Genomic DNA, 25,460 nt, shown 5'->3' on the forward strand with positions numbered 1-25,460 from the left:
CAACCTTGAAGGGAGGTTAAGAAACCAAACATACGGATAAACCTATCAAAACATAGTTTTACATTTGAGAATGCAACTACATATATTATTATAATTGTATTCTACGAGGTTTCATATCTTGAAATGTCATAATAATAACATCTTTAGAAATATTATCAAATACATCTTTTTATAAATAAGGTACCAAACAACCACTAAAAAAATTATCACTCATTTGACTCCGCAAATCATTCTAGATAAACTTCATTGTCGAAAAAACTCTTTCAACGGAGGCAGTGGCAACTGGTAAAAGTAGAGCAAGTTTCACTAAGCGAAATACAAGAAGATAATTTGAATGTTTCTTGTCTGAACTAATCTTTTGAAAATATCACAAAGGCCATTTAGATCGGAGAACCTTTCATCAACATCACGAACATCAACAATGTAACTTGCAAGTTGATTCTCGAGAATACTCATATTGGATTCATCAAAGTCATCTGAATATAATTCAATCATTCTCATTACTTTTCTTATGTCAAAACATGAAAATGAGTTAATTGGATTCAAACAAGCAATTTCATGGAGCAAATTGGTAGTCACTTCATCGAAACGATCATTAAGTTCTTGAAGTTGCCAATCAATGATATTGCAAAATACTTCAACATGATAATGATGTAAGATTGTATAGTTAGCAAGTTTCCATCGTGATCTTAAAGAGCTAACATATGGCTCCTCAAAGTTAGGTATCAAAACATCATGTTTGATACAAAATGTAGATACCTTGGCAATAAGAGAATCTCATTCATCATCTCTTAAACTTACAACCTTCTCTTTGCTACTTCAACAAGTAGCATGACATTTGCAATATCTTGCTATTTTTTAAGCATTTATTAAGCACATTTGTGATTGCTAAGACATCTCTCATCAAATGCAACATAAACGCAATCTCAAATGTTCGACAAGCTTCAAGATGTCCCATTCCCTTGGCTCCTTCATCCATACTCCTTGCATCAAGAGCAAGTGATTCAAGAACCTAAAGAATAGAGCCAAACATAATAATAAAACTATTAAAGGATTTATAATGAGATCCTCAACGAGTATCACAAGTTCTTGAAAGATCAAGTTGTTGATTCAAGCCCTTACCGGTTGTAAGTTCACCCATATCTAATGCCACTTGAATTTTTTATTTTTGAGAATCTCGTAAATTATTCATACGCTTAAAAGAAGATCCCAATATATTGAAAATATTTGAGATCAATACTATAAGTTTTCCCACTTCAACACACTTTTTAGAGACCCCAACAAGAGTTAGTTGAAGTTGATGAGCAAAGCAGTGGATGAAATGAACTAATTTACTTTCCCGTCTAATCAACATTTTAAGGCCATTGATCTCACCTTGCATATTACTTGCCCCATCGTAACATTGTCCACGCACACTTGATGGACTATAAGAATGTTGAGCAAGTAAATTAAAAATTTCCTCCTTTAAAGATGAAGCACTAGTATCTTGAACATGAACAATGTCAATAAGTCACTCCATTACAAATCCCATTCTATCAATATATTGAAATGAAAATTAGAAAGACAAATACATTAAAGTGAAATGCTTAAATGGACGGAGAAACGTCCTAAGAACCAAATCAAACAATTTGTCATATCAGAAGAATTGAATAATATAATTTGTCATGTCTATAATTAAGTCTCTTTTCAACAGCAAAACAAAAAAAAACATACAACAATTTCTTAAAAGTAGTAAGATCTAACTTGGCATTTTAAGCTCTTTCTACTTATACTCACACACAGAACTACATAACAAATACATCTAAATTTCTAATCCTTAAAATATACCACAAATCAATTCTTAAAAAATGATCAACAAACATATAAAACCATATTTTATTTGCAGAGAACGAGATGACTAATACTCGAACACAACCATGCATATCACAACACCAATCATACGTAGAGTAACTTCTAATATGCATTAAAGTTTCTGCTGTAAATTTAAACAAAATCATAGGCGCATTTGAACCAAGTCGAATCAGTTTTGGCCTAATAAATACTTGAAGATATAATCTGCAAGTCGGAACAAAATTATCATGTAGTTGTAAAGCAAAATTTGGAATAGCATATATCTATAATGGGGCACAAATACTGGCAAACAAAGTCATGTACTTTAACTCAACTGAAGAAGCATACATTTTCACTAATAACTCGTCAGAATAAGCTTTCCTAAAGGACTAGACATGATCTGAGCAGCATGGACATTATCACTTACACATACAAGCATCAGGGCCGGCTATATGTATACAAAAATAAGACATTGGCCTTAGGCCCCCAATTTTAGGGGGCCTCAATTTTTTACCAAGAATAAATTATGTGTTAATTTTTTAAAGAAAAACATTAATTAATTATGATAAAAAGTATATATTTAAAATTATTATTTTATTCTCTTCAACCCAATTCAAATAGAAAAAATCAAGAAAATATTATTTTATTTTCTTACACTCTCTCTACTAATACTCACATTATTTTCTTTTTAACTCCTTTTACACTCTCTTCTTTAAATTGTTGATAAGTTAGAGTAATATTCTGTCAAAAATATCAATTAATAGTCGAAAAGTGTTGAACAAATTGAATTGTAAATTCTTTTTCCATTTCTTCTTAGATTTTCAAGCATTACAACAACCATAGTAAAATGTGGGGTAACCAAATTATCAACTTCATCAAAGCTATGGTTCTAACTCTTATATTTATTTGAAATTTGTCAACTTATTACTTGTAGAACTATGTTAACAATTCATATAATGATTGCCCGAGTAAAATAATATTTTTCAACGTTGAATTAATAAAATCTTATTTAAAACTAATAATTGAAAAAGAAATCGAATAAATCATTTATATATATAAAAAAAATATTAGGTAATACTTTGCATTTAAAAATGTAAGAAAAATAAATTTTAAATAAATGCATGTGAAGTTTATTTAGATTTTAGGCCTCTAATTAAGATTTCGCTTTAGGCCTCCGATTACGTTGAGCCGCCCCTGACAAGCATACACTAAATATATTAATGACAAATTTACTTACAAATTGTTCCTATCTGTTAGAGCTAGCTACTTTCAATTTAAGAGTGCAGGAGAACAATCAAATATAATGTAAATTATGAATAATTACAGCAATGCTTTCCAGAGAAAATCAAAACAAAGTGTTAAATATATACATCCTAAGGCTGACTTCGTTTTTTTTATAACGAATGAACTTAAAACAACCTTTTTTAATAAATCATAATCATATAAGAGAACTCTCATATGAAGAAAGATCTTAAATCCTACACCCAAACAAGTTGCAACACACTCTCAAAACGGAAAGAAACACTACTTTTAAGATCGTATATACATAAATAAATAAATTTCTTAAAACAATCAGATTTAAAGGTCACCTGTTTTGGGGCAGCGAACTGGGCGTTTTTTATCAAGAATCTACCCTCGTTTCTCCAATAAAGTCAAACAAAACAGAAAGTAAAGTAGGAGATATTGAAATGTAAAAAAGTGGTATTCTTTTGAATGTTCAAGTCTTTTTCGTGATCCCTTTTGCCAGCCAAAACCGTCTCTTCAACTGAAGATATATAGGAGTATTTATAGAAAAAAATAAAATAAAAATCAGAGCTTAGAGTTTGAGCGGGATTTATTTTGAATTTCAAATTTGTCTTGGTTGGAGAAAAATCATATGAAGATCTTGGACTCCGTAAATCAAGTTATTTTAATAGTGAACTTCTGCCCCAAAGAATCAAAAATCAAAGAGTTATTTGGCTTCTTGTGTTGACTAAATTGTTGAATATGAGTGAGAAGGAAATTTTGAACGTTAGGATATGCTAGAACATAGTGAATGGATGAAATTTGCTCAAAAAGGTTGGACAAAGACTATCCACAGTTATGGTGCTACCTACCATGGTTGAAAATGGAATGAGGGGTGGGGTATGGCTGCCAGTGGCGGACCCAGGATTTTCGTTCAGCGGGTTGGGAAAATAAAAGTATTAACGTGTAAATAAGCCAACAAAACAAAATTTCAAGGAAGTAGTAGTATATAGTTTTAGTGGCGGATCATTGCATTCTTTTGGGTTTAACACCACATTTTAGCATGTTTTATATAAGAAAAAAAACTAAAAAAACGTGAAAACCTGAACTGGAACTAAAAAAATAAAACTGAAACTAAAAAGTAAAAAATAAAACGCTAACCCAAGGATTCAAACCCTTGACGTCAGGTTTAATTTTAGAGGAAGCGGCCGCTGGGCTATCTCTTTCACCTTGTCATTAAGGGGGTTCAAAATATATATACATAAATCCAGAAAATTTACCTTATATATACAGTGCAATTTTTTATTGAGGGGGTTCGGGTGAACCCCTTGGACGACACGTGGGTCCGCCCCTGATGGCTGCTAGAGTTTATCAATAGGGTTAAATTGACATGTTAGAGGAAATGGGTCTGTTCAATTGAGTAGTTGGGCTGCTACACTTTGAGCAAAAACTGGGCCGAGATGTGCTGCATTTGGATAGCCAAATTGCTGAATATTTTAAACTTGTAAATGAGCTGGAACATAGCTAAATTGCTGGAGCATTTTAGGCCTTTTTTCTTCTTTAAATTAATTTATTTGAGCTTCTAACTTAATAGCTAAAACCATAAATATGATACTATAAGATGACAAATACTAATTTACAAAATAAAATTATAATTCGTTGGTCGTTATTTCATGCGAGTTAAAGCAAAATGCAAAGTAGTGAACACAATTGAGAAAATATTGTGAGCAAAAATATAATTCTATTTTCATGTTAATAATCGATCATTACATCAATGAAACTGCATAAAATTGCAGAAAAATTCAAAAATCAGCAACTAAATTGAACTATAGTTCTCTGTTTTCAACAATTGTTGTGCAGAAAATAACTTAAACTACAACAAAAATAGCAGCTATCAAACTTTGATCGAATTGCAGCACCAGAACACCCAAAAAACCAGCAGAAAACTGCTTAATCAGCACCAAACTATACATAACACATCACTAGACAGCAGTATCAAACCACCAAAAAATCACCACCAAACTACTGCATCAGACTACCAAAAATCAGCACCAAACTGCACAAAAACAGCTTCCAAAACGTCACCAAACTGCTGCACACACAGCTCCAAAAACGTCACCAAACTGCTGCACAAACAGCAGCACCAACCACCAAACACCAGCACCAAACACCAAAAACCAGCACCAAACTGCATAAAACACAGCTCCAAAAAAGTCACCAAACTGCTGCACAGACAGCAGCACCCAACCACCAAAAATCAGCACCAAGGCGCACAAAAACTAGCATAGAAACTGCGACAAACTGCACCAAAAAACATCACCAAGCTACCCTAAGCTGCACAAAAACATCAAAAAACACTACAATGATCAGGTAAAGAAAATAACATAAAACAACAAAAAAACAACTAATCACATAAAATTATCACTCAAATGTAAATTTAGCACCATAAGTCAAATGTCACCAAACTACATCAATCACGAGAGCACGTCACTTTGTTGAGTTGAAATTAGCTTGACTCTCTGCAGCTCTTCTAACCTGTGAAGTATAATGAATTAGTGGAAGCGTTTACACAAATTTTAATATAATAAAGTAAGTGAAATACGCTATAGATAAAAAAAAAGTACTGGTAGTTTTGTAGGAGAACATGATGAAGATGATTCATGATATAGCGGAGACACATTTTGAGACTCTGTCTGCAACAAATTATACTTGCAAGTTCTTGTGTTATGTCCAAGCTTGTGGCATCTACTGCAACTTAAATATTTTTGCTTCCTCTTCGCTTTTGTCCTACTCGCGCCCACTTCATCTAATTATTTTCTTCTTTTCTTTTGTTTTCTCCCTTTACTACTTTGTCTTACTACTCTGGGAGGCAAAGGAGGAATATTCTCATGTTGCGGCCACATACTTTGACCATTCATAGGAAGAATAGCAAATTCATAGATCCTTCTATAAGTTTCCACCTTATAACAATCATCAATATACGAACTGATTTCATCATTTTTAGCCCAAATTGCTGATATAGCATGTTTACAAGGTAGCCCTGTCAAATTCCATTTTCTGCAACTGCATTTTCGGTTTAACAAATCTACGGCCCAAATGTCAATTATGCTAGCTCCTATAAGCTCATAGTTCCACTCATTTGATTTTCTAGGAATATATTCAGCAGCAGCAGCTTGACTTTTGCACAATACATTTTTAATTCTGGGGCAAATATCATCAGAACTCCACTTGACAGATTTATCCCTATTTGCTTGTATTCTTGTCATGAGCATATACCGAATTTTCTCCAGAAGAGTGATAATAGGCTTATCTCTTGCATCCAATATCATGCTATTAAAACATTCACATATGTTATTCACTAAGGTATCACATTTTGCATCTTCGGAGAAGTGAGATTTAGACCATTCACTAGGTGACTTATCTCTCAACCAAATAGCAGCTTCGGGATCCAAATCAAATATTTCAACCATGCGTTCATCAAACCAACTTACTGTTGTCGCACTAGCAGCTTTCCAAAGTGCATTTCTTAGTGTGTCACCACAAAATTCGGCCCTTTTGAAATTACTATGCAAGTGTCTAACACAAAATCTATGAGCGACCAAAGGTAATATATCATTAAATCCTTCTATTAGACCTTTTTGCTTGTCTGACATGAAGGTCCAGTGAGCTCCATCATCGATCTCCAAGTCAAGCTTTAGATAATCCAAAAACCATGCCCATGACTCACGATTTTCTTTCTCCACAACTGCATATGCTATCGGATAGATATTGTTATTAGGATCAAGCCCAACAGCAGTTAACAATTGAGTCCCATACATCGGACCCTTGAGCCAACAACCATTCACTCCTACTATCTTTCTACAACCACTCTTGAATCCTTTCTTGCAAGCACTAAAACAAATGTAAAATCTCTGAAATCTTTCAGGCTTGCAGGATTTTTCATTTTCAACCAACTTCATATAAACAGAAGTATTTGGATTTGTCCTCACTATTTCATTGCAATAGTTCCACAATAGCTTGAATTGATCAAAGATATCTCCATCGATTATTGCAATTGCCTTCTTTTTTGCCCTTCTACATTTAGATAATGTCACGTGTGCTCTTAACTGAATACTAACATGATCTCTAAATTCAGAGATCTTCCAATTCCTGTTTGTTTTTATGGCATCAAGATATTTTCTAGCAATGAACGAAGATGTGATGGTTTTGTTAACATGGTTCCAATTTTTGCACTTGTGGGTCGGATTGTATGTCTTTACTTGAAAAGCACAATCTCTATACATTTTAGAAGCCATAATCTCCCAATCACAATCTGGATGCTTTGCACAAACTGCTCGTATCCTTTCCTTATCATTCTTACGCCATTTTATATACTTTCCTTGACCGACTTCATGAGTTATCACAGCATTCTTGAACTCTTTTTTACTTTTAAATATCAATTCAAGTGTCAGGATAGGATACAACCCATCTGTATTTGGGTTGAACACAGTTAAGTTCATATCATCTGAATTAGAATCACTTTCTAAGCTCTTGAACCCTTCAGAGTTAACACAATCAGAATCTCCATCTTCATGAGCCATCTTTTTTCGCACTGCTTCGCTAACTTCATATTCACGTGTCCCATTTTCACTCCTTTCTAAAATATCATGTTCATCTGACAAATCATTATCCGAGTCTTCAAAATCATCATCACTTGAAGAATATTCAGCCCTTCCCTCTTTTCTATTCTGTTCAACATTGTTGCTGATATCCATTCCAATATAGGAATCTAAATGTTCAAAGTAAACCTCAATTACTCTATCTCGAGGGATGTTTCTGAATACTAAATTAGCTTCAAAATCAGTTGAAACAAGCCTCATTTTTTCACCGAGTCTACCATAATTGTGCCAAAATGCGACTGACTCATTATCATATCCACATATCTCAGCCATTTTCTTGAATTGAGATAACTTTATTTCTGAAACATTAACATGGTCAATGAACTGGACACGACCCCCAAAATAATGTTTTTTAGGCGGGTGCTTCATAAAACCACCGTGGGTTACTTTCATGCTGATTTTTAAGGCATCGTGTATAGAATCTATAAACGAAAATAATTTTCTTTAAAAATTGATATTTTCTTTTCTACAACAAAATCTCTCACAAATAAAAACTTGAACTCTAGAAAACTTACCATACGAAGGAGCTGTACCACCTTCTGGTCGTAGAATCATTGTCTTGAGCTTTCACTAATGGCCAAATCTGAAATGAATCTAGGGTTTTCTTGACTTAGTGTCTCACAATGAAGAAAAGAGGAAGGAAAAAGAAAATTGAGAGAGAGAGAGTGTACTGAACGATGTTTGTTGACGATTTTTATAAAAAGTGGATGGAAACCAAACTTGACAAAAAGGTGAATAGTTAAAGGACCATATCCGTCAACTGTATAGTTAAAGGACTATTTTAAACCTACTAGGATAGTTTAAGGACCATTTATGTCATTTGCTCACCCATTATATAGGCATGAACTAGAGTTTAGGGTTGAGTAGCCTTCATGAATTCTAACTGGAATTGAACACACGTAGAATCCCACCTCGAATCGAACACATCTTATAAAGTCCCACAAAATTTCAATGTTTACACTAGTAGCTCCATGATGGTGGAGAGGGAGAAAAGAATATTGACTACCTCCTCCATTATATTTTTTAACAATACTTTGAAAATATCTCAAATAATTTTGATCATTTGTTTCCATAAATGCAAAGGCAGTGAAAGCAATGAATGTTAAGAATGAACCATCTGGCATGTGAAGCTTCAAAAGCCTTTTCCAATCCAAGTCATGAAATCCTTCTAGTGAAAAACAATAATGTTGTTGGAATTGTAAGCACAACATCCTTGGGAATTCTGTAAAAACAAAATGTATTATTTATCATTTAATTTCTTAACCATTGTTATTAAATATTGTTAATTTAACTACCTCATTAATTCATAACACGATCATTACCATTCTTGATCATCATCATCATGACTATAACAAACAGCAATCATCATCAATCACCATTATATATCACCATCCATCGTCATATTTGTTAACATCATTAACTATCACTATCATCCACCATGTTGTCATCCATCCTACTTTAATTTTGTCTTTTTTTGGTTTTTTTCCTTTATTTTTGTTATCTTTTGTACTTTTGTATATCTTTTTAATATACATTTTGAACTATTAACTTAACAGTTTCTACTCCTCATTGAGATACATGTTTGTTCGTGAGTTTTTGTAATATTTCAGTGTGTGGCAAGCACTGCTCATCTAATCCTTTATTATTACTAAGAAATTGTTGTTGTTGTTGTTGTTGTTATTATTATTATTATTATTATTATTATTATTGTTATTATGATTACGGAAAAGGGTCAAAAATATCCTTGAACTATATGAAAAGGTCTAAAAATACCTTCCATCCAACTTTTGGTCTAAATGTACCTTATCCTCATCTTTTTGGTCTAAAAATACCCTTCCATTCACCTTTTAGCTCACTTATATCCTTGAAACTAACAACTCTATCTTTATTTTGTTTTTAAAAAAAAATATTTATTATGTGTCATTCTTCTCATTGGATGAAACAAAATCTCCATCTCAACTAGATTTTCCCCCATAATTTATCCAAGCCAAAAAGAATATACTTCTTCAAGACCTCAATTTTTATTTTTATTTTATTAAAAAAATCTAATAGTTTTTTATATTTGTTGTAGCTTTTTTTTATCTGACTCCTCACAATTTTTTTCTCTATTTTTCCCAAGTTATTACTTGGATTGAAGACACATGGCATAAGGAAAAATTATCAGCTAAGATTTAATCAATTACATTAAAATTTTAAATACGATATAAATAATTAATATATCATAAACAAATTAATAATATTATGATCATATTAATATTATCTTATCCATAATATATTATATTTTTTCTCTCTTTTCCTATTTTTTATTTTTCCTACAGGCTACGACCTACATGTCACACCCCGAGCCTACACCCTGGACATGGCTGACACTCGAGAACCATTGTTGGCCCCAAGTGAACCCTTGGTGTGGCTTAACTCATAGCGGAAGACTTAAATAATAGGAAAATAGTCTCAAAAGATAAACTCATGAAATAACTTAGAATGTCTTGAAAGAACATTCAACTAGCCAAAATGGCAACTCAAGGTTCAACATAAGCCAATAACAAGATAATAAAAAATGAACTAACTAACTCTCTATGAAGCCTCTAACAACTGAGATGGGCGTCGGGACAAGACCCACGACATCCTAATGAACTAACTAATAAAGCAATAAAAAGGGATCCTCCGGAAGCAAGGAGGCTCACCAACAACTCTGAAGCTCAACTAGAATCAACGATGCGTTGGATGCTGATCCTGGTTACCTGTATCTGCATTATGAAAAGATGCAGGCCAAATGACATCAGTACATTGAATGTACGAGCATGCGAGGGTAATTCTAAAACAAGACATAAGCTTGAAAGGAACTAAAAGAACATACATGGGATCAACTCAATTCAACTCAACTCAACTTAACTCATTTCAATATAAAGCAATAATATAAATGCAATATAAAGAAAAGCTTTTAAAATATGGATAACAACTTTGTGTATTTAGAAATACAACAGTAACTCTGTATGTATGCAAAGATACATTATAAACTCTGGATGTATATAAAAATACAATTAACTTTGTGTATATAAGAATACAAAATACTTCTGTAGGAGTTTCTCTAACCGACAACCAACACTTTAGAGCTATGTAATGATACAGCGTTTTGTCTCACGCTGCCAGGGCTGTCCTATACCTTGCCAAGGGCATAGAACCTAACTACTAAGTAGTCTATGCTAAAAAGCACTAAGGAATCATCTAAAAAGTATGACCCTTTTCAACCCATGATGGCTACGTGGTTTATGGGGGCTGGGAGTTGTCTGAACTCTCCCCCATATCAGTGCTCAATACTACTCCAAAATATACTAACTCATAATGTTAAAAAACATAACTTATTTCTATGGTTTGAGATAATTGCTCAAAACTTAGCACAAAGGCTCTCTTGGAAATCAAAGTTTCCTCTCTTGCTTAATTGTGAAAGCATTTACTCTTTACTCGAAAAACTAGCTCAAAGGCTCTGTTGAAAATCGGTGTTTCCTTTCTTGTTCAAATGTGAAAATATTTACTCCTTGGGAATACATAGTCCTGATATACTCTTTTGAAGAAATGAACTTCAATCTTTACTTTTTACTCAACTCAAAACGCAAGTCTTAAAACAAAGTTAAAACATTTGTAAAAAACCTTTGGAAGACTCTATGAACTTCTCTTGACTTGACTCTTAACTTTCCTTGAATTGAATTATGGATTCAAGGCTCATGAGCTCATTTTATGGATGATTTCATGTTGTTTAGGCATACCTTATAGTATAGAAATCAACTAGAAAACATAGGTACGTTTCAAGGGAACTCAAACGGAAAGAAGTGGGAAAGAGTAAAAGAAATGGTGTCCCTGACGCTTTGAGTGGCGCGGGGCGCCAGACCCAAAACTTCAGACATTGGCTTAGGGAGCACTAGCTGGCGCGGTGCCCCAGAGATCAAACTTCAAAGCCTGATGCGGGGCCCTCTGAGTGGCGAGGCTCCCCACCCCTTTTCCCCAGATTTTTGACGAATTATCTTGGTTGTTTTTCAACTCTAAACCCTCTAGATTCAATTGGTTCTTTCCCAAAACACTTAGATTCGACTACATAACCAAAACATGCAAGAATCTACTCAAAATGACATCTAATTTCATGAATTTAACTCAAGAACTTCTCAACAACTTCAACAATCAAGAACCCAATAGAAACTTCAACAAAATCCATCAAGAACTCACAATTTCTATACTTTCAAGAACATAATTTCACTGAATTAAATCATGATTGACGCATGGGTGAACGAACCCAACGCTATGTGATCTCACATACCTCGTAGGGATCAATCCTTCGTGAAATCCACAAGATTAACTTCAAGAACGCGATGAATCCTTGCTTCTCCTCCTCTTTTCTCTTCTTCTTTTCTCTTCTCTCAAAACTCTAACTTAATTTTATGAAGCGTAAACTGAACCAATTCAGTTTAGACCCCAACTTAATTACCAAAAACGATTTTAATTAATTGGATAGTGAAAAGACCATAATACCCTTCTAAAATCCAGTTTTGACTTTCCTTATCTAGACAACCCAACTTCAAATGGGCATATCTCCCTCATACGACCTAGAAATCGAGCAAACTCAGTGGCGTTGGAAAGATAATTCAAATATCTTTCCTACGGTATCTTGTAGCACACCTAACTCATTTTGAGCTAGGATTTAAGGTCTCTTGAAGTTGACCCAAAACTCATACTTAGCTTAACTTTGTCAAAATTTCCAAATTTGATTATTTCCAAAAACGGTTTCTTTCTAATTCTTGTTCTTTCTAGTTCTTTCAAATAGCGAGGTGTTACACTACAACATCTATATTTTTTTTCTTCTTTTCAATGAGTTGTGACTAGAGGCGTATTCAGGATTTCGGTAAGATGGGTGCACGATTACGAAAAAATGCTTCTTAAATATAAATTTGATCAGTTTGACTTTTAGGTTCTTAATATGAACCATTAATTTTAAAAATTATAGGTCCAAAATATATAATACTACTAGTTTTAAATTTTAATATACACATTTGATTTAATTATATAAAAAAAAACTATAGCTAAATTTTTTTAAGAATTTTCAATGTAACACACTTGAAAATTTTGAAAGATTTAAGAAAAAAAACAAAGAAAAATTAGTTGAAACGCCAAAAAGTGTAACCGATAACCACTTGGAGAGGTGTTACTCAAAAACAGAAGATAGCTATAAGATTTAAATTTCTATCCTCACTCAGAGAGGTGCACCCTATCATCATCATATTATTATATGATACTTTGAACGTGGGTTCACATATCTATATTTAAATATATTTTTTAACATATAACACTACTATATATGATCTAGAGAGGGGAGCATGGGTTCACGTGAACCCACTGCACCCCCTCTAGATACGCCCCTCACTTGTGACAAAGAGTATTAGTAAAAAAAATTAAATGATCCTTTTAAAAGAAAAAAAAGAAAGATAGACTTTGTTTAGGATTTATGATAATATGATATGTCCCTGTAATTGTGGCATGACTAATCTTTTTAAAAAATATTTTAATTATCTAAAACAATTTATTTATTTTTTGAAAAAAGCTATAGAAAATAGAAATTATTAGATTTTAAAAAAAAAATATTTTTTGGATCTTGAAAAGATATATTGTTTTGATTTGGATAAATTATGGGAAAAAATTAATAAAGGTGGATTTTTATTTCATTCAATAAGAAAATGGCACACAATAAGTATTTTTTTAAAAAAAAGAGGGTTGTTAGTTGCAAGGGTATAAGTGAGCCAAAAAGGTGGATGGAAGGGTAATTTTAGACCAAAAAGATGAGTAAAAGAGTACTTTAGACCAAAAGATGGATGAAGGATATTTTTAGACTTTTTCCTATAGTTCAGGGGTATTTTTAGTCTTTTTTTGTTATTATTATTATTATGCTCATAATTACTTCACATTAGGAGACACCATCTAGTTAGGTAGTTTTTCCATATAGAAACCTGATTACAACGTTACTTTTGTTATGCAGTTCGATTATTGAGGTAAAGATGTTTAATTCACTTCTTGTATTATTTTGGTTCGACTTACGAAGTTTAATGCAAACATTCAGGGTCTAGTGGACAACTGATAAAAAAAATATGTATTATCATATAAACTAAAATGTGGAGTACAACTGTACAACTATAACGCATTATGTGCTTTCATCTGTACACTCTTTTGATGGATAAAAAACGATGCAAATTTATCCGTCAGGAGACCCATAGATTTAATAGTGCACATGTGTAAACAGTGCTAATTTATGAGGTGCTATTCTTGAGCAGATTTTGACCTTTAGATTCAATTGTGTACTAGTCTAATAAGGACTTGTTTGGCCATGCGATATGATATCATGATATGATATAATAATATGGAATTATGAGATGAAATTGAAGTTTGTTTGGACATGCGATATGAAAATTTTTGTGTTGTATATTTTCTCATAAACATAAAAATCACACAAGTTGTAAAACTATTAAAATAACCCGAATTGTTTATTCATTCTTACCAAATAAACAAAAATTTATAAAATCGTATAATAAATTATTACAAAGTTATTTGTTCTCCACTTAAGTAATTGTTTCATCTAACTTTAATTCAATAAAAAAAAATTGAACATAAATTGTAGTGTACTAGTTTTTAATATAATTCTCCCACATAATACGAACAATTTCTTCACGTTGAATTTGCATTTCTCGAGACAGAAAAGACGAACCAACATTGTTACTTTGAGTTGTATTAAATACAAAATGGTAGAAGTAATAAATTAGGTGTTGAAGTAGATGGAGAGAACAAATTTATTACTCGACAATCGGTTGGTGTGAGTTAAAATGACTATATGTTGGTGAGAATAATAAATTTTAAAAAGTAATAATGTGACTATAAAAAAAAATTACCTATGAAATAAATAATTAGTAGATATAAATGTGGAGTTGTTTTAACAAAATATAAACTTGTGAATCAATTTTTATATTAAAAATATCTCATATCATGGTTTTTGAAGAATATGGAATCACATCTCATGAGATGGAATCAGCGTAAAATCGCATGGCCAAACGCCTTCTAAGATTAAACGATACTGGACAAAGTGGAAAACATAATATAGAGAAAGGAGCAGAAAATAAACAAATCTATGGCGAGATATAAGGTCATGACTCATGGCAGTTACAGTTGCTCTTGAAACAATTTTGGTTGATCCTCTCACATTGACAAGGAGTGAGCTTACTTACTTTTAACGACTACACATAATTTCAACATAATAAGATGAGACTAATAATTATAAAATCTGCGGATTGAATCGAATCTGATTTCTTCAGGTAATAATACCATACAAAAAAATAGTAACTTGGGAAGCGTCTAACCAAACAAACCGTAAAACCAAGAACACTACAATTCGTTTCCCTACAAGAAAGCCAACTAGGGAAAAACAGAATGAAGCAGGGTACAGGGAGGAGAAACCTATATATAAATTAGTAAAATTAATACTGACGTCTCGTACATTTTCTTCGCTATACCAAAATTTTGAAAGCAGCCGTGGACAAACTCTTGTATTGTCCCGCTGTCAAAAATGGTGTCGCCATTCCTTACCATCTGCGACCAAAGTTCCCATTTCCTCTTCCTCCAGAAAAGCCACCTCCACCTCTTCTGTTACCGAAGCCACCACCACGGCCACCACCTCCAAATCTACTTCTTGGCTTCTCTCTCTCTTGCAAAGGAGGCAGCGCTTCCACTACCTCTAAATTTACCCCATGTGCAGTTTTGTGGCCTGAAAATCCCACAGGAAAAGATAAGGGAGAAGAAGATATTAGAAAAGCTACAACAGCTATGATCCCCCATTAATCAAATATAGCAACTAGGCAGCGCTACCCTGCCTAAACAGAAACATGAAAAAAATAAAAAGGAACGATAAAAATAAAGTGAACAACTCTAATGACTGAATTTAACGAAAGAACAAAATATATTACTACTGTTGAGTGATTATAATGTTGCATATTCATTGAATCATCTGCAGAAAAATGGAGAGCTCTACCTGAGAGAAATTCATCCAAGTGCTCAGCAGCTACATCAAAAACTGCCCCCTTTCCATCGGCTGTCAAAGTAAGACCATTGATTGATTCAACCTTCTCCTCAGGCAGGAACCTCCTCAGGACACTATAGACAAAGCTGCCAATGATATAACAGTAAATAAAATCAGAATCCTTGGACTGAACATGACAACAGTTTATAAGGCTCTGCTATGGTAATCATGTCTCGAAATAAATTTAGGTCAGTTTGATGTATAAATTAAGACCACTGCTTAACACAATGAATCTCTGAGCAACATGCAGTAAACCTGTAATGTAATTCACTACTTCCAATTGGGAACAATGAGAAACTTACTTGTTCATGAATCCATTTAGTGAAATTCCTTTACCAACTTCATTTTGTAGCTAATTTTATATAAATGGGTAGAAACACTGATGTGAGACTATGAACATTCATGGTTCCCTGCCTACATCCTTGCTTGCGCATTCAAAAGATGTGTTTAGAGTTTTCTTGTGGATATGCTTAAGACTAAGTTCGACATCGAGGAAAACATTTTCCAATTTTTCCAAGTTCAGTTGGTCAAAATTTTTGGGAAACATTTGTCCAGGAAAACAAGTTTCTTAAAAATGAGGAAAATGACTTCCCTAGTGGAAGTAGGAAAAAACAAGTTTCCCAAGTGACATGCCACATTAATCACCCTCCCAACACACCTTTTATATTCAACCACCCCTGTTAGCCCCATGGTGCACCACCCCACACACGCCAATAATATTTGTCAAGATTATGTACAGAAGTTTTTAGGATAATACTTTTTGCTTAGGTACCAAACATTAATATTAGTAAGAAACCACTTATTTTCGTGAAAAACATTCTCCAAGCAAACATTTTCCTTCAATACCGAACACACCCACAATTTGAGGCATTGAAGTGCACAAGCCACAATTCATACTTGAAATTCGATAAACAACATATTTCAAATTTTAAATACTCACGAAGGTGAGAAGATGGGTCTCCCACACTCGAGAAGCAGAGTAACACAGTTCTCCATAGAAGTAAGAAGCGATCGAGTCTTGATCTCAGAATAGCCCTGGAAAGCAAGACACAAGTTAGTCAACAGTAAGATCAGGTTTGCCTCCCAGAGAGAATAAATAAAGACAACAGAAACATACAGCAGCCTTGGCAAGAGCTTTTGCAAGTAACTCTGCTGGTGATAGGTCAGAAGTATTCAGAAGCTCCTCTGCAGCATCCTTAAATGCAGGTATGACACTATAGAGAGTTGAAATGAAAATTAATAAAAATGATACATTTGAAATTAACCAGGCACAAATGAAAACCATACCTATCAGAAATATCCGCAATTATATCAGCAGCTTCTTTCCCAGCTGCCTTGGCAACATCAGCTGGCTGAGGAGCAGATAAATGCTCAAACGTCACACCAGATTCTTTCTCAATTCTAGAAATATTGGACTTCCTTGGATCATACAGCATTACAGCCACACCACTCTTTCCTAGAATGTGACAGAAAAATAAAGTTAGTAAGAATGCTCCCTAATTTATGTAAGCTAATGAAAGCAATTCCAACATCAGAAACTCACCTGCCCGTCCTGTCCTTCCAGATCGATGAATGTATGCTTCAACATCACTAGTGGCTTCGCACTTTACGAACAGAAATATTAATCACAATCAGCACTCAAATACCAATAAAGCTTAAGAATCAAGCATGGAACATGAATGTGGTAACAAACCTGGATAATTAACTGAACATCATCGATATCCAATCCACGGGCTGCTACATTTGTGGCCACTAATGTCATGAATTTTCCCGATCTGAATCCTTTAAGTGTAGCCTGAGAACATGTGAAAATGATAAAGGGTTGTTAGTTGTTACTATGAGACTAGACTTGCACATATTTATCAATTTGTTAATGAGTCTGAAAGGCTGATGACAAATACTGCATATTTCATATTTGTGTAATCAACAGTGTAAGGTGGTTAATTCTGAGGAATTGATATCCTTCTAAACGGAAGGGGAGAACCTGAAAAGATGGTGGAAGATGAGGAGAGCACAGTAAAATAAAGCATGTATTTCAGAAAATTCTACCTCACGCTGGTTCTGTTGTATCTCCCCATGCAAAGCACTTGCCCCAGGCAATAAGCCAGCTAGCTCTGAAGCTAGCGCCCTTGTCTCAGTAAAAATAATTGTACGGCCTCCACTAATTTTCCATAGAACAAAAAATTTATAATCATTTCAGAGGTTCATATCATGCTTTAAATGGAAGACACTGGAAAATGAGAAGCAACCAACCTGCCGTAGCACCGAATGATATCAGGAATCAGCTGAGGTCTTGCAGTACTAGAGCATGGAATAATAATATGCCTCACATTTTTACTGGCCTTCATTTTCTCATTACCAACAAGGTCAGCCGTTTTCTTATCTGGTTTCAGAAACTTAGAAGCAATCTGGCACCAAAAACATGTTTCAGTAAGAGAGAAAGAAGTGCAAGCTAAGAGCACAGCAGTTGTACATCCCCGCCCACCCTCTAATTTCCAACTTCAAGGTGGTTTGTTTACCAAGCCTTAGGCAGAGAACAATTGAACTGATGATACAGGATACTATATTATGAATTCAAAAACAAAAGGTACAACTAACATACATGCTTCACCCAGACTGGCAAAGTGGCACTGAAAAGAACGGTTTGAACTAGGCTTGCATCTTCGACCTTGCCTTTGAATCACAAAGGAATAAAACAAACAGAAAAGCATAAACGTGTCAATAACCATAAAATAGAAAATCCCGCAACAGAACAGTGATGCACTGGCAAATTTCAGCTGTCAAAGAATTTTATCCTAACATCTGTAACAGCATAGTATAGATATGGAGGAGTAAGAAACCACAACTTCTGTAGGAAGAGATTTCTGACTCATGCATACCTAAAATAAATTCGACATCATCTACAAAACCAATTTTTAACATTTCATCGACTTCATCAAGAACACGGAACTTTAAAGACCCGAAATCAATATTTCCCCTTTCAATGTGGTCCTGCAGCAGAATTTTGAAGCAGTCAATTTTCCCTCCATAAAAGTGAATGAAATTCAACTTGTATATCAGCAAACCCTACCTTAACCCTTCCAGGAGTACCCACTACAATGTCAACTCCTCTTTTTAGTTGAGCCTGTTGTGCCCCCATAGGAGAATTTCCATACAGACAGCACGAAGTGAGCCCAACAGCCCGGCCATAAACTTCAAAGTCAGCAAACACCTGCAATTAACAAATTAACAAGATGCTACTTACAAGAAATGCAACCCATTGGTTAACAGAGAAGGCTGATAATATATACCTGAAGTGCTAATTCCCTAGTAGGTAAAAGCACCAGAACACTAGGAGCCTTCCCATATCCTGTTTTACGCAATGCTTTAGTAGGACCATTTGTTAGGGACTCCAAAATGGGCAAAACAAAGGCCAACGTTTTACCCTGCAAATACAGAAGCACAAATTAAAGTCAAGTCATATCTCTGCTTTACAATCTAGTTAACCAAAAATAGTCGGAATCATTATCATGAAATTTCTAGCAGCGGCAAAAGGAATAGGAAAATCAATTTACCATTAACATTCATAACATGAGGACTAAATTTCACTATTGCCATTTAGCTTAAACTCTTGATGAATGAATAATTTATAATAGGAAACATGCAGCTCATAATTCATATATAAACCTTACTTCAAAAGGGTAATCTGTATATATGACAATAAAGAAATCAAAGAACCTTTATCACAATCCAAAAGTAAGCTTCTCATCAAAGGAAACCTGTGCATCTCTAGCAGCAAGAGACCAAAGAACCTTACAAACAATTTAGGGTCTCTTCCTAATGGACATCGTGGTAAGAAATATGTGTATCCAATATAATGGATCAATACATTACAATACAACCTAATACAATATAATGCAATCCATTATGAAACAATTTGTAATAATTATCCAAACAAAGTGTTAGTCCTATACAAACTGGTTACTCCATTAAAACTCATCCAATATTTACATAACTAAAGCACGGCAAGTAAATAATAAATATGCATGATAGAATCAAGAGCTGAATTCATACCTGACCAGTACGAGCTCGACCAACCAAATCACATCCATCAAGAATATCATCAAAAGTCATAGCTTGAATAGGAAAAAGTGCTTCTATTCCCTTAGAATTCAAAGCCTCTTTTAAAGGCTTTGAAATCCTAAAATTAGACAAAGCATTAGGATCCTCCACTTTCTTCTCAACCATCACTTCTTCCTCGTCCAATTTAGCCTTTTTATTCTTCTTCAAATCTACCGGCTCGCATATCTCTGAGCTCGTATCACTCTTCTCACCATCCAAGTCCAAAGCTTTTCGCTTTTTCTCTTTCTTTTTACTCCTTTTTGCGTCCTCTGAATCAGACCCAGAATCAATCTTGGATTTTTTTGACTTTTTCTCTTTGGTTTTCTTATCAGTAGGAGTTTCAAGATCAGTTTTGGGTGTCTTCTTCATTTTTCTTTTGGATACCTCGGAGGCCATTGTTTCTTCAGTTACAACAAGTGCAGGCATGATAAATTTGGTGTGAGGGGAATTGCTCTCCTGCCGAAAACGGTGTATTCTGCAGTTAGGCGCAGAAGCAGGAGAGGAAAGAGAAGGAGGCTGGGTTTAGGGTTTGAGTTTTTATAGGGGTTGATGAGAACAGATTAAATCAATGGTAACCGTCCGATTTAATAGACTCAACCAAAGATATTTTTATGGGAGTGTCGTAAGATATTTTTGGACATTTTGGTTTTAGGGCTAGAAGAATTAAATTAGACTAGCCGCTCATAAGCATAAGTTATTATATGCTTATAGATGGAGTGGGCATAAATATCAAAATATCAAAATATCAAATTGAATTAAATTAATTTGATTTTTTTTGGTTTAGATTTATGATTTAATTTTTGATTACATGATTTATATGTACTTTTGTATTTTGATTTAATCAAAATTTATATATTGGTACAAATGTAATTTGGATTCTTTTAGGTTTTGTAAAACTTTATAGTCCACTACTTACTGTTGGTTGTTACTTGTTAGTATAGTATAGGTTTAGCTAGGGTTTGGCCTAAGTTTCCAAATATTCTTTGCAAATAATATTTGGGCCAAGTTTTTGGTGAAATTACACCATGTGTTTAGTCCTAAGCTTTCCCAAGAATATTTTACTATTTCAAAAAATATGATTTATACTCATAAGTTTTAAAAATTATTTTAAGAAAACCCCATATATTTATATTATCATTTTATAAAGAATATGTTCTGTTAAAAATAACCTTATAATATAATTGATAACAATCAACAATAACAAAATAATAATATAGGCAAGACAATTCATTAATCGCATACTCAAATTTGTCTTTGATTCAGTTATAATTATAACCCATTAAACACAAATTATTCTTTTTTCTCAATTTTATCACTCAAATTAGAACATAAACTTTTTCGGAGGAGGTAGTAACAAATATTAGTTGGAATTAGTAAATAATGGATATTTTTATAAAATATAAAAGTTTGGGTAATTTTTAAATTTTTTAAATTTCCAAATATTAGAACTTGGTCAAATACTAGTTGTTTCTAGTATTTCGAAACGTGGGATACTTGGCAAATATATTTGCCAAGTTATATAACCAAACACCACTTCTCAAGTTTTCCCCAAGTATTATTGGGACCAAACGGGTCCTTATTCCATTTTTTAGCCCAGTAAACTGAAAATTTGAACAAAAATAATCATAAAAATTGAAAAAGCCCATTAAATAAGCCCATAACAGAAAAAATCAAACTTAATAGACCGAAATCAAACTGAACCGAATTATAAGAAATCGAATCGAACTTAATTAATTCAATTCGGTGTTCAGTACACCAAAATCCTGTGACCAAAAATCAAAAAACCAAAATAAGAAAATAAAAACCGGATCGAATTACGAATGTCCACCCCTAAGTAATAAGTTTTAAAAAATTATTTTCAATATTTTACTATTATAATATAGTACTTGAAAGTTCTTTTTTTCTTTAATCCTATTCAAATACTACAATGGGGTGAGGTTTATTTTTTATTTCTAAACAAGCACTTTCATGTTCAAAAGATGCAAGTTGTGAAAATGAGGATAATGCGAAGGATGTGCTGGTATACTAAGAGCTACTCGCTCCTTTCCATATTATAGTTGATCATTTTATTAAAAATAATTGTCTCATATTAGTTGTCCACCTTATTAAATCAAGAAAGCATTAATTAAAATTTTCCTATATTACCCTTACAATTTATTCTTTTTGAAAGTGTTCACATTTGTTTGTAAAATTTTCAAGATGTTTTTTCAGGGGTGAATTAGTAAAATTATCTTCTTATATATGATTTTTTTAATATGCGTGTAAAAAGAAAAATGATCAACTAATATGAGACGGAGGGAGTATAAGATTTGGAATGAAGATATTCGAGTCAAGGTTGGTGTAGCCTTCATTGTGAATGAGATGAGTAAAGCAAGGATGAAATATATAGTTTGGGTGTGTGAAGAGGAGATGCGCATCTGCTCCAGTAAGGAGGTGCAAAAGATTGGATATAGTGGGTATAAGAAGAGGTAGAAGTATGCCGAAAAAGTATTAAAGGGAGGTGATTAAAATGGACATAACGCAACTCTAGCCTACCTAGGACATGACCTTAAATAGAAGGGAAGAGTAGTAGGTAGCAGTGTATTGTTTTGATGTTCGATCCGTTCATATTAGCAGTGTATTGCTCATGTAGTTTCTTATCCTAATTCGCTTGATGTTACTATTTATTGATTCTTTGTGCCTTGACTATTGTATTGTTTGTTACAATTTATTGTTTTTGATATTGTTTATTGTTTTTTGTACTCTTGTACTCCTTTGTTTTTGGCCTATTTTTCCTTGAGTCGAGGATTCATCAGAAACAAACTCCCTTGCGTTTCAATATCCCAAACTTCCGAACGCAGTTTGGTTCGTTGGCTTATTCTTTTTTTCTATCTTCTTCTTTTTCTTGTTAAATATACTAGACAAAAATTATACAGAGATTATATATTATATAAATATACATTGTATACTAGGTATATAATATTTAGGATAAAAAAAAGAGGGGGTAACCAAAATAAAGTGTATAATAAGAGTATTCTATACATACAAATTAATATAGAGAGATATGCGTATGCATCGTAAATGGGGTCGAGAAAGAGGGGGTCGCTCTTGACTTAACAAGCTATAAGATTGAACACTGAATTATGCGGAAGCTGAAAAATAATAAGCATGACTAAACTTCTCAAAATAAAATAGTCTTTATAATTAGACACTGAATAAAGACTATGAGACAGTAATATGTTTTCTTCATATTTTTGGATTTTTTCCTCAGCATGCCCTTTTATTATTTTTGCATTAAAAATTTGAAAGAACATATAAATATTATTCAAATTCATTTGTTCAACTTAGTGTATTTTTTCTTTCTTAATTTTCAAAGCTAAGTAAATTTCTTTTCCAACATTCAGTACTTTGCTTAGCAGTTGAGCTTGATTGTGAGCCAGAAAGATGCCTTCCTTTCCAGTTTCCATTTATCTGATCAAGCAGCAACAACAACAACTAAATAAACCTCGATCCAAAGTTAGTTGGAGTCGACTATTAATCATCACTAGACATTTCGTTCCATTTAGATTCGTCTCGTTCCAATATCCAAGAAAGTAGGTTCTCTAATCTTAGAAGTTCTATATATTTTCTACTTCAAAGAAACAACTTGAAGAAATACAATCCTGAACAACAGCCGGATGGACCTAAGAAATGAACTTCTTGATCATGCATTCTTCTTGTAGTATTCCAAGTACCTGAGTGATCAGTACAAAGATTACGGAATAAAAAAGAATGTCTCTTTCCTTTTTTTTTGGCAACTCTTTAATTCTAACTTTCCTCATGACATGTTTAAGATCACAAGATTCAAAAGTTTTCTTTATTTTCTTAAACTTTGTGCCTAGTCAAAACCAGACAAGCAAATTGAAACGGAGGGAGTTTCAACAATTAATGTTATCTTACTATCTGTTTTCTTATTCACGAAATTGAAGAAACAGGTACCTTTTCATGCTGGACTAGTATCCAATCCTTGGTGTGCGGTGCCCCTTGTGGCGCACACTGATTTGGCTTCCGAATGCAGCAGGTACAAGAATAGATTCCTCTTTAAAAAACTTCAAATGCATCTTTCAAGATGCATAGATTTTTGGCTGATCAGATACTACACTACTTTCTCTTTCAGATCTAAGGGACAACTGAGATTAAAAACAAAACGACGATTGAAATTAGTTGGCTGGAAGACATGAGTAAGATGATGAATATAAAGATATATAATGCATTCAATTCATGTTTAAGATCATATACAGACAGTTAAAAGCAATCGGATATGACTAAATTACTTTCATGTTGAAGCACATACCTTATTAAACAGTTCTACTGGTGGATGCATTGGAAGCCTCGTATCGACTGTAGAATTACAATCCTGTGGAAGGATAGGACATAACTCATAAGAGCCTCATGTAACAGCAGAGAAAGAAACTATACTTAATGGAAGATCGATAAAAGTAAACAAAGTGATCGTGCATTACCATTGAGGTTGTACTTCTTTCTCCAATGTTTTCACATATTCTAGTATCTTCGCTACTAGGGAAGATCTGTATGAAGACATGATATAGTTTCACAATTAGCATATTCCATAAACTCTAAAAGAGAACACAAAAGACAGCTCACATGGTTAGATTGATGGTACCTTGTTGCATCTTAAAGCTTTTGATTTGATCGTTGTTACAGAATTCCCCTGCTTCGCAGCATTCTGAGTGTTTGGTCTGAGAAAACAATGCAAACATAGGTGTGCTTAAACCATCTGGTGAATCATAAAAGTAAAATGGATGATCTACATAGTTGATTTTTTATTCCGCGAGGAGATCACAAATGATCCCTGGAGGATAAACTTTTGAAGAGATGATTTGAGTTTTTAAAATAGTTAGTTCAGTTTAATAGAAAAACAACAAAATACAACTTAGTATACACGAAATTCTTCTCATTCAACTACTGGATGAGGACATAAACCTATCAATCCAACCTTTTAAAATCCACAGAAGTGCTAAGTACCGCAGACTCAGCATTTTGGCTGTTTGACAACTGCAATAACCCAACATAAAGATATTAGCTTCTATCAATTTATATAGTTTTCAGAATTCATCATTTAGTTGTTTAGTTTTTAAAATATTCCGTAAAACCCTCTACATATACAGGCAAATCCGTATGTGTGAAACTGAGTGAGACTAACTAACAGGGGCGGCTCAACATAATTTGTGGCTTAAAGCGAAATTTTTATTAGAGGCCTAAAATCTATATAAATTTTATCTATATCTATTTATTTTTCTAAATTTCTAGATGTAAATTACTACTTAATATCTTTTATATAAATGATTTTTCAAACACTTTTTTTTTAATTATTAGTTTTAAGTAAGATTTTATCAATTCAACATTGAAAAACATCCTTTTATTGAGACAATTATTATATGAATTATTAACACAATTTTATAAGTAATAAGTTGATAAACTTTAAAGATAAGAGTTAGAATCATAGAATCTGATTCAAAAAGTTGATAACTTGGTATACCTACTTTAATATGAAAATTAACAAA

General features: G+C 33.2%; 2 protein-coding genes and 1 long non-coding RNA gene across 3 annotated transcripts; all 3 read right to left on the reverse strand.

Annotated features, from left to right (window-relative positions):
* Positions 1 to 756: 756 nt before the first annotated feature.
* LOC102582675 (uncharacterized) lies at positions 757 to 2,336 on the reverse strand. Its single transcript, XR_368146.2, has 2 exons — positions 1,375 to 2,336; positions 757 to 1,012 (listed from the first exon to the last, which is right to left on the reverse strand). It is a non-coding gene; the product is annotated as an uncharacterized lncRNA (long non-coding RNA).
* A 2,586-nt stretch (positions 2,337 to 4,922) lies between these two features.
* Positions 4,923 to 7,985, reverse strand: LOC107062708 (uncharacterized). The gene is made up of 4 exons (XM_015313664.1): positions 5,913 to 7,985; positions 5,290 to 5,355; positions 5,094 to 5,242; positions 4,923 to 5,019 (listed from the first exon to the last, which is right to left on the reverse strand). The coding sequence occupies exons 1-4, from the start codon at positions 7,983 to 7,985 to the stop codon at positions 4,923 to 4,925; spliced, it is 2,385 nt and encodes a 794-aa protein (XP_015169150.1).
* Positions 7,986 to 15,015: 7,030 nt separating this feature from the next.
* Positions 15,016 to 20,444, reverse strand: LOC102582907 (DEAD-box ATP-dependent RNA helicase 7-like). The gene is made up of 14 exons (XM_006357840.1): positions 19,870 to 20,444; positions 19,107 to 19,241; positions 18,887 to 19,027; positions 18,696 to 18,807; positions 18,419 to 18,489; positions 18,070 to 18,224; positions 17,866 to 17,977; positions 17,510 to 17,611; positions 17,360 to 17,420; positions 17,104 to 17,272; positions 16,934 to 17,030; positions 16,757 to 16,851; positions 15,769 to 15,902; positions 15,016 to 15,504 (listed from the first exon to the last, which is right to left on the reverse strand). Exons 1-14 carry the CDS (start codon positions 20,341 to 20,343, stop codon positions 15,323 to 15,325), a joined length of 2,040 nt encoding a protein of 679 aa, XP_006357902.1. The 5' UTR covers positions 20,344 to 20,444; the 3' UTR covers positions 15,016 to 15,322.
* Between the last annotated feature and the right edge of the window lie 5,016 nt (positions 20,445 to 25,460).

Source organism: Solanum tuberosum, unplaced genomic scaffold (assembly GCF_000226075.1).
Source record: "Solanum tuberosum cultivar DM 1-3 516 R44 unplaced genomic scaffold, SolTub_3.0 scf00255, whole genome shotgun sequence".
In the NCBI taxonomy this organism is placed as follows: domain Eukaryota; kingdom Viridiplantae; phylum Streptophyta; class Magnoliopsida; order Solanales; family Solanaceae; genus Solanum; species Solanum tuberosum.

Excerpts from the sequence above, each read along its gene's own strand:
- LOC107062708 (XM_015313664.1), bottom strand. The coding sequence starts at position 7,985 with ATGGCTGAGATATGTGGATATGATAATGAGTCAGTCGCATTTTGGCAC. Across the intron at positions 5,356-5,912 it reads CTCCTTTGCCTCCCAGAGTA|TTTGTCGCAGTTTCTATGCT; the intron begins GTAAGACAAAGT and ends TTTTTGGTGCAG. Across the intron at positions 5,243-5,289 it reads TTTGGTGGTTGGGTGCTGCT|TTTGGTGCTGGTTTTTGGTG; the intron begins GTCTGTGCAGCA and ends TGTTTTATGCAG.
- LOC102582907 (XM_006357840.1), bottom strand. The coding sequence starts at position 20,343 with ATGCCTGCACTTGTTGTAACTGAAGAAACAATGGCCTCCGAGGTATCC. Across the intron at positions 17,978-18,069 it reads ATCATTCGGTGCTACGGCAG|TGGAGGCCGTACAATTATTT; the intron begins GTTGGTTGCTTC and ends ATGGAAAATTAG. Across the intron at positions 17,273-17,359 it reads TGGAAGGACAGGACGGGCAG|GAAAGAGTGGTGTGGCTGTA; the intron begins GTGAGTTTCTGA and ends GTCACATTCTAG.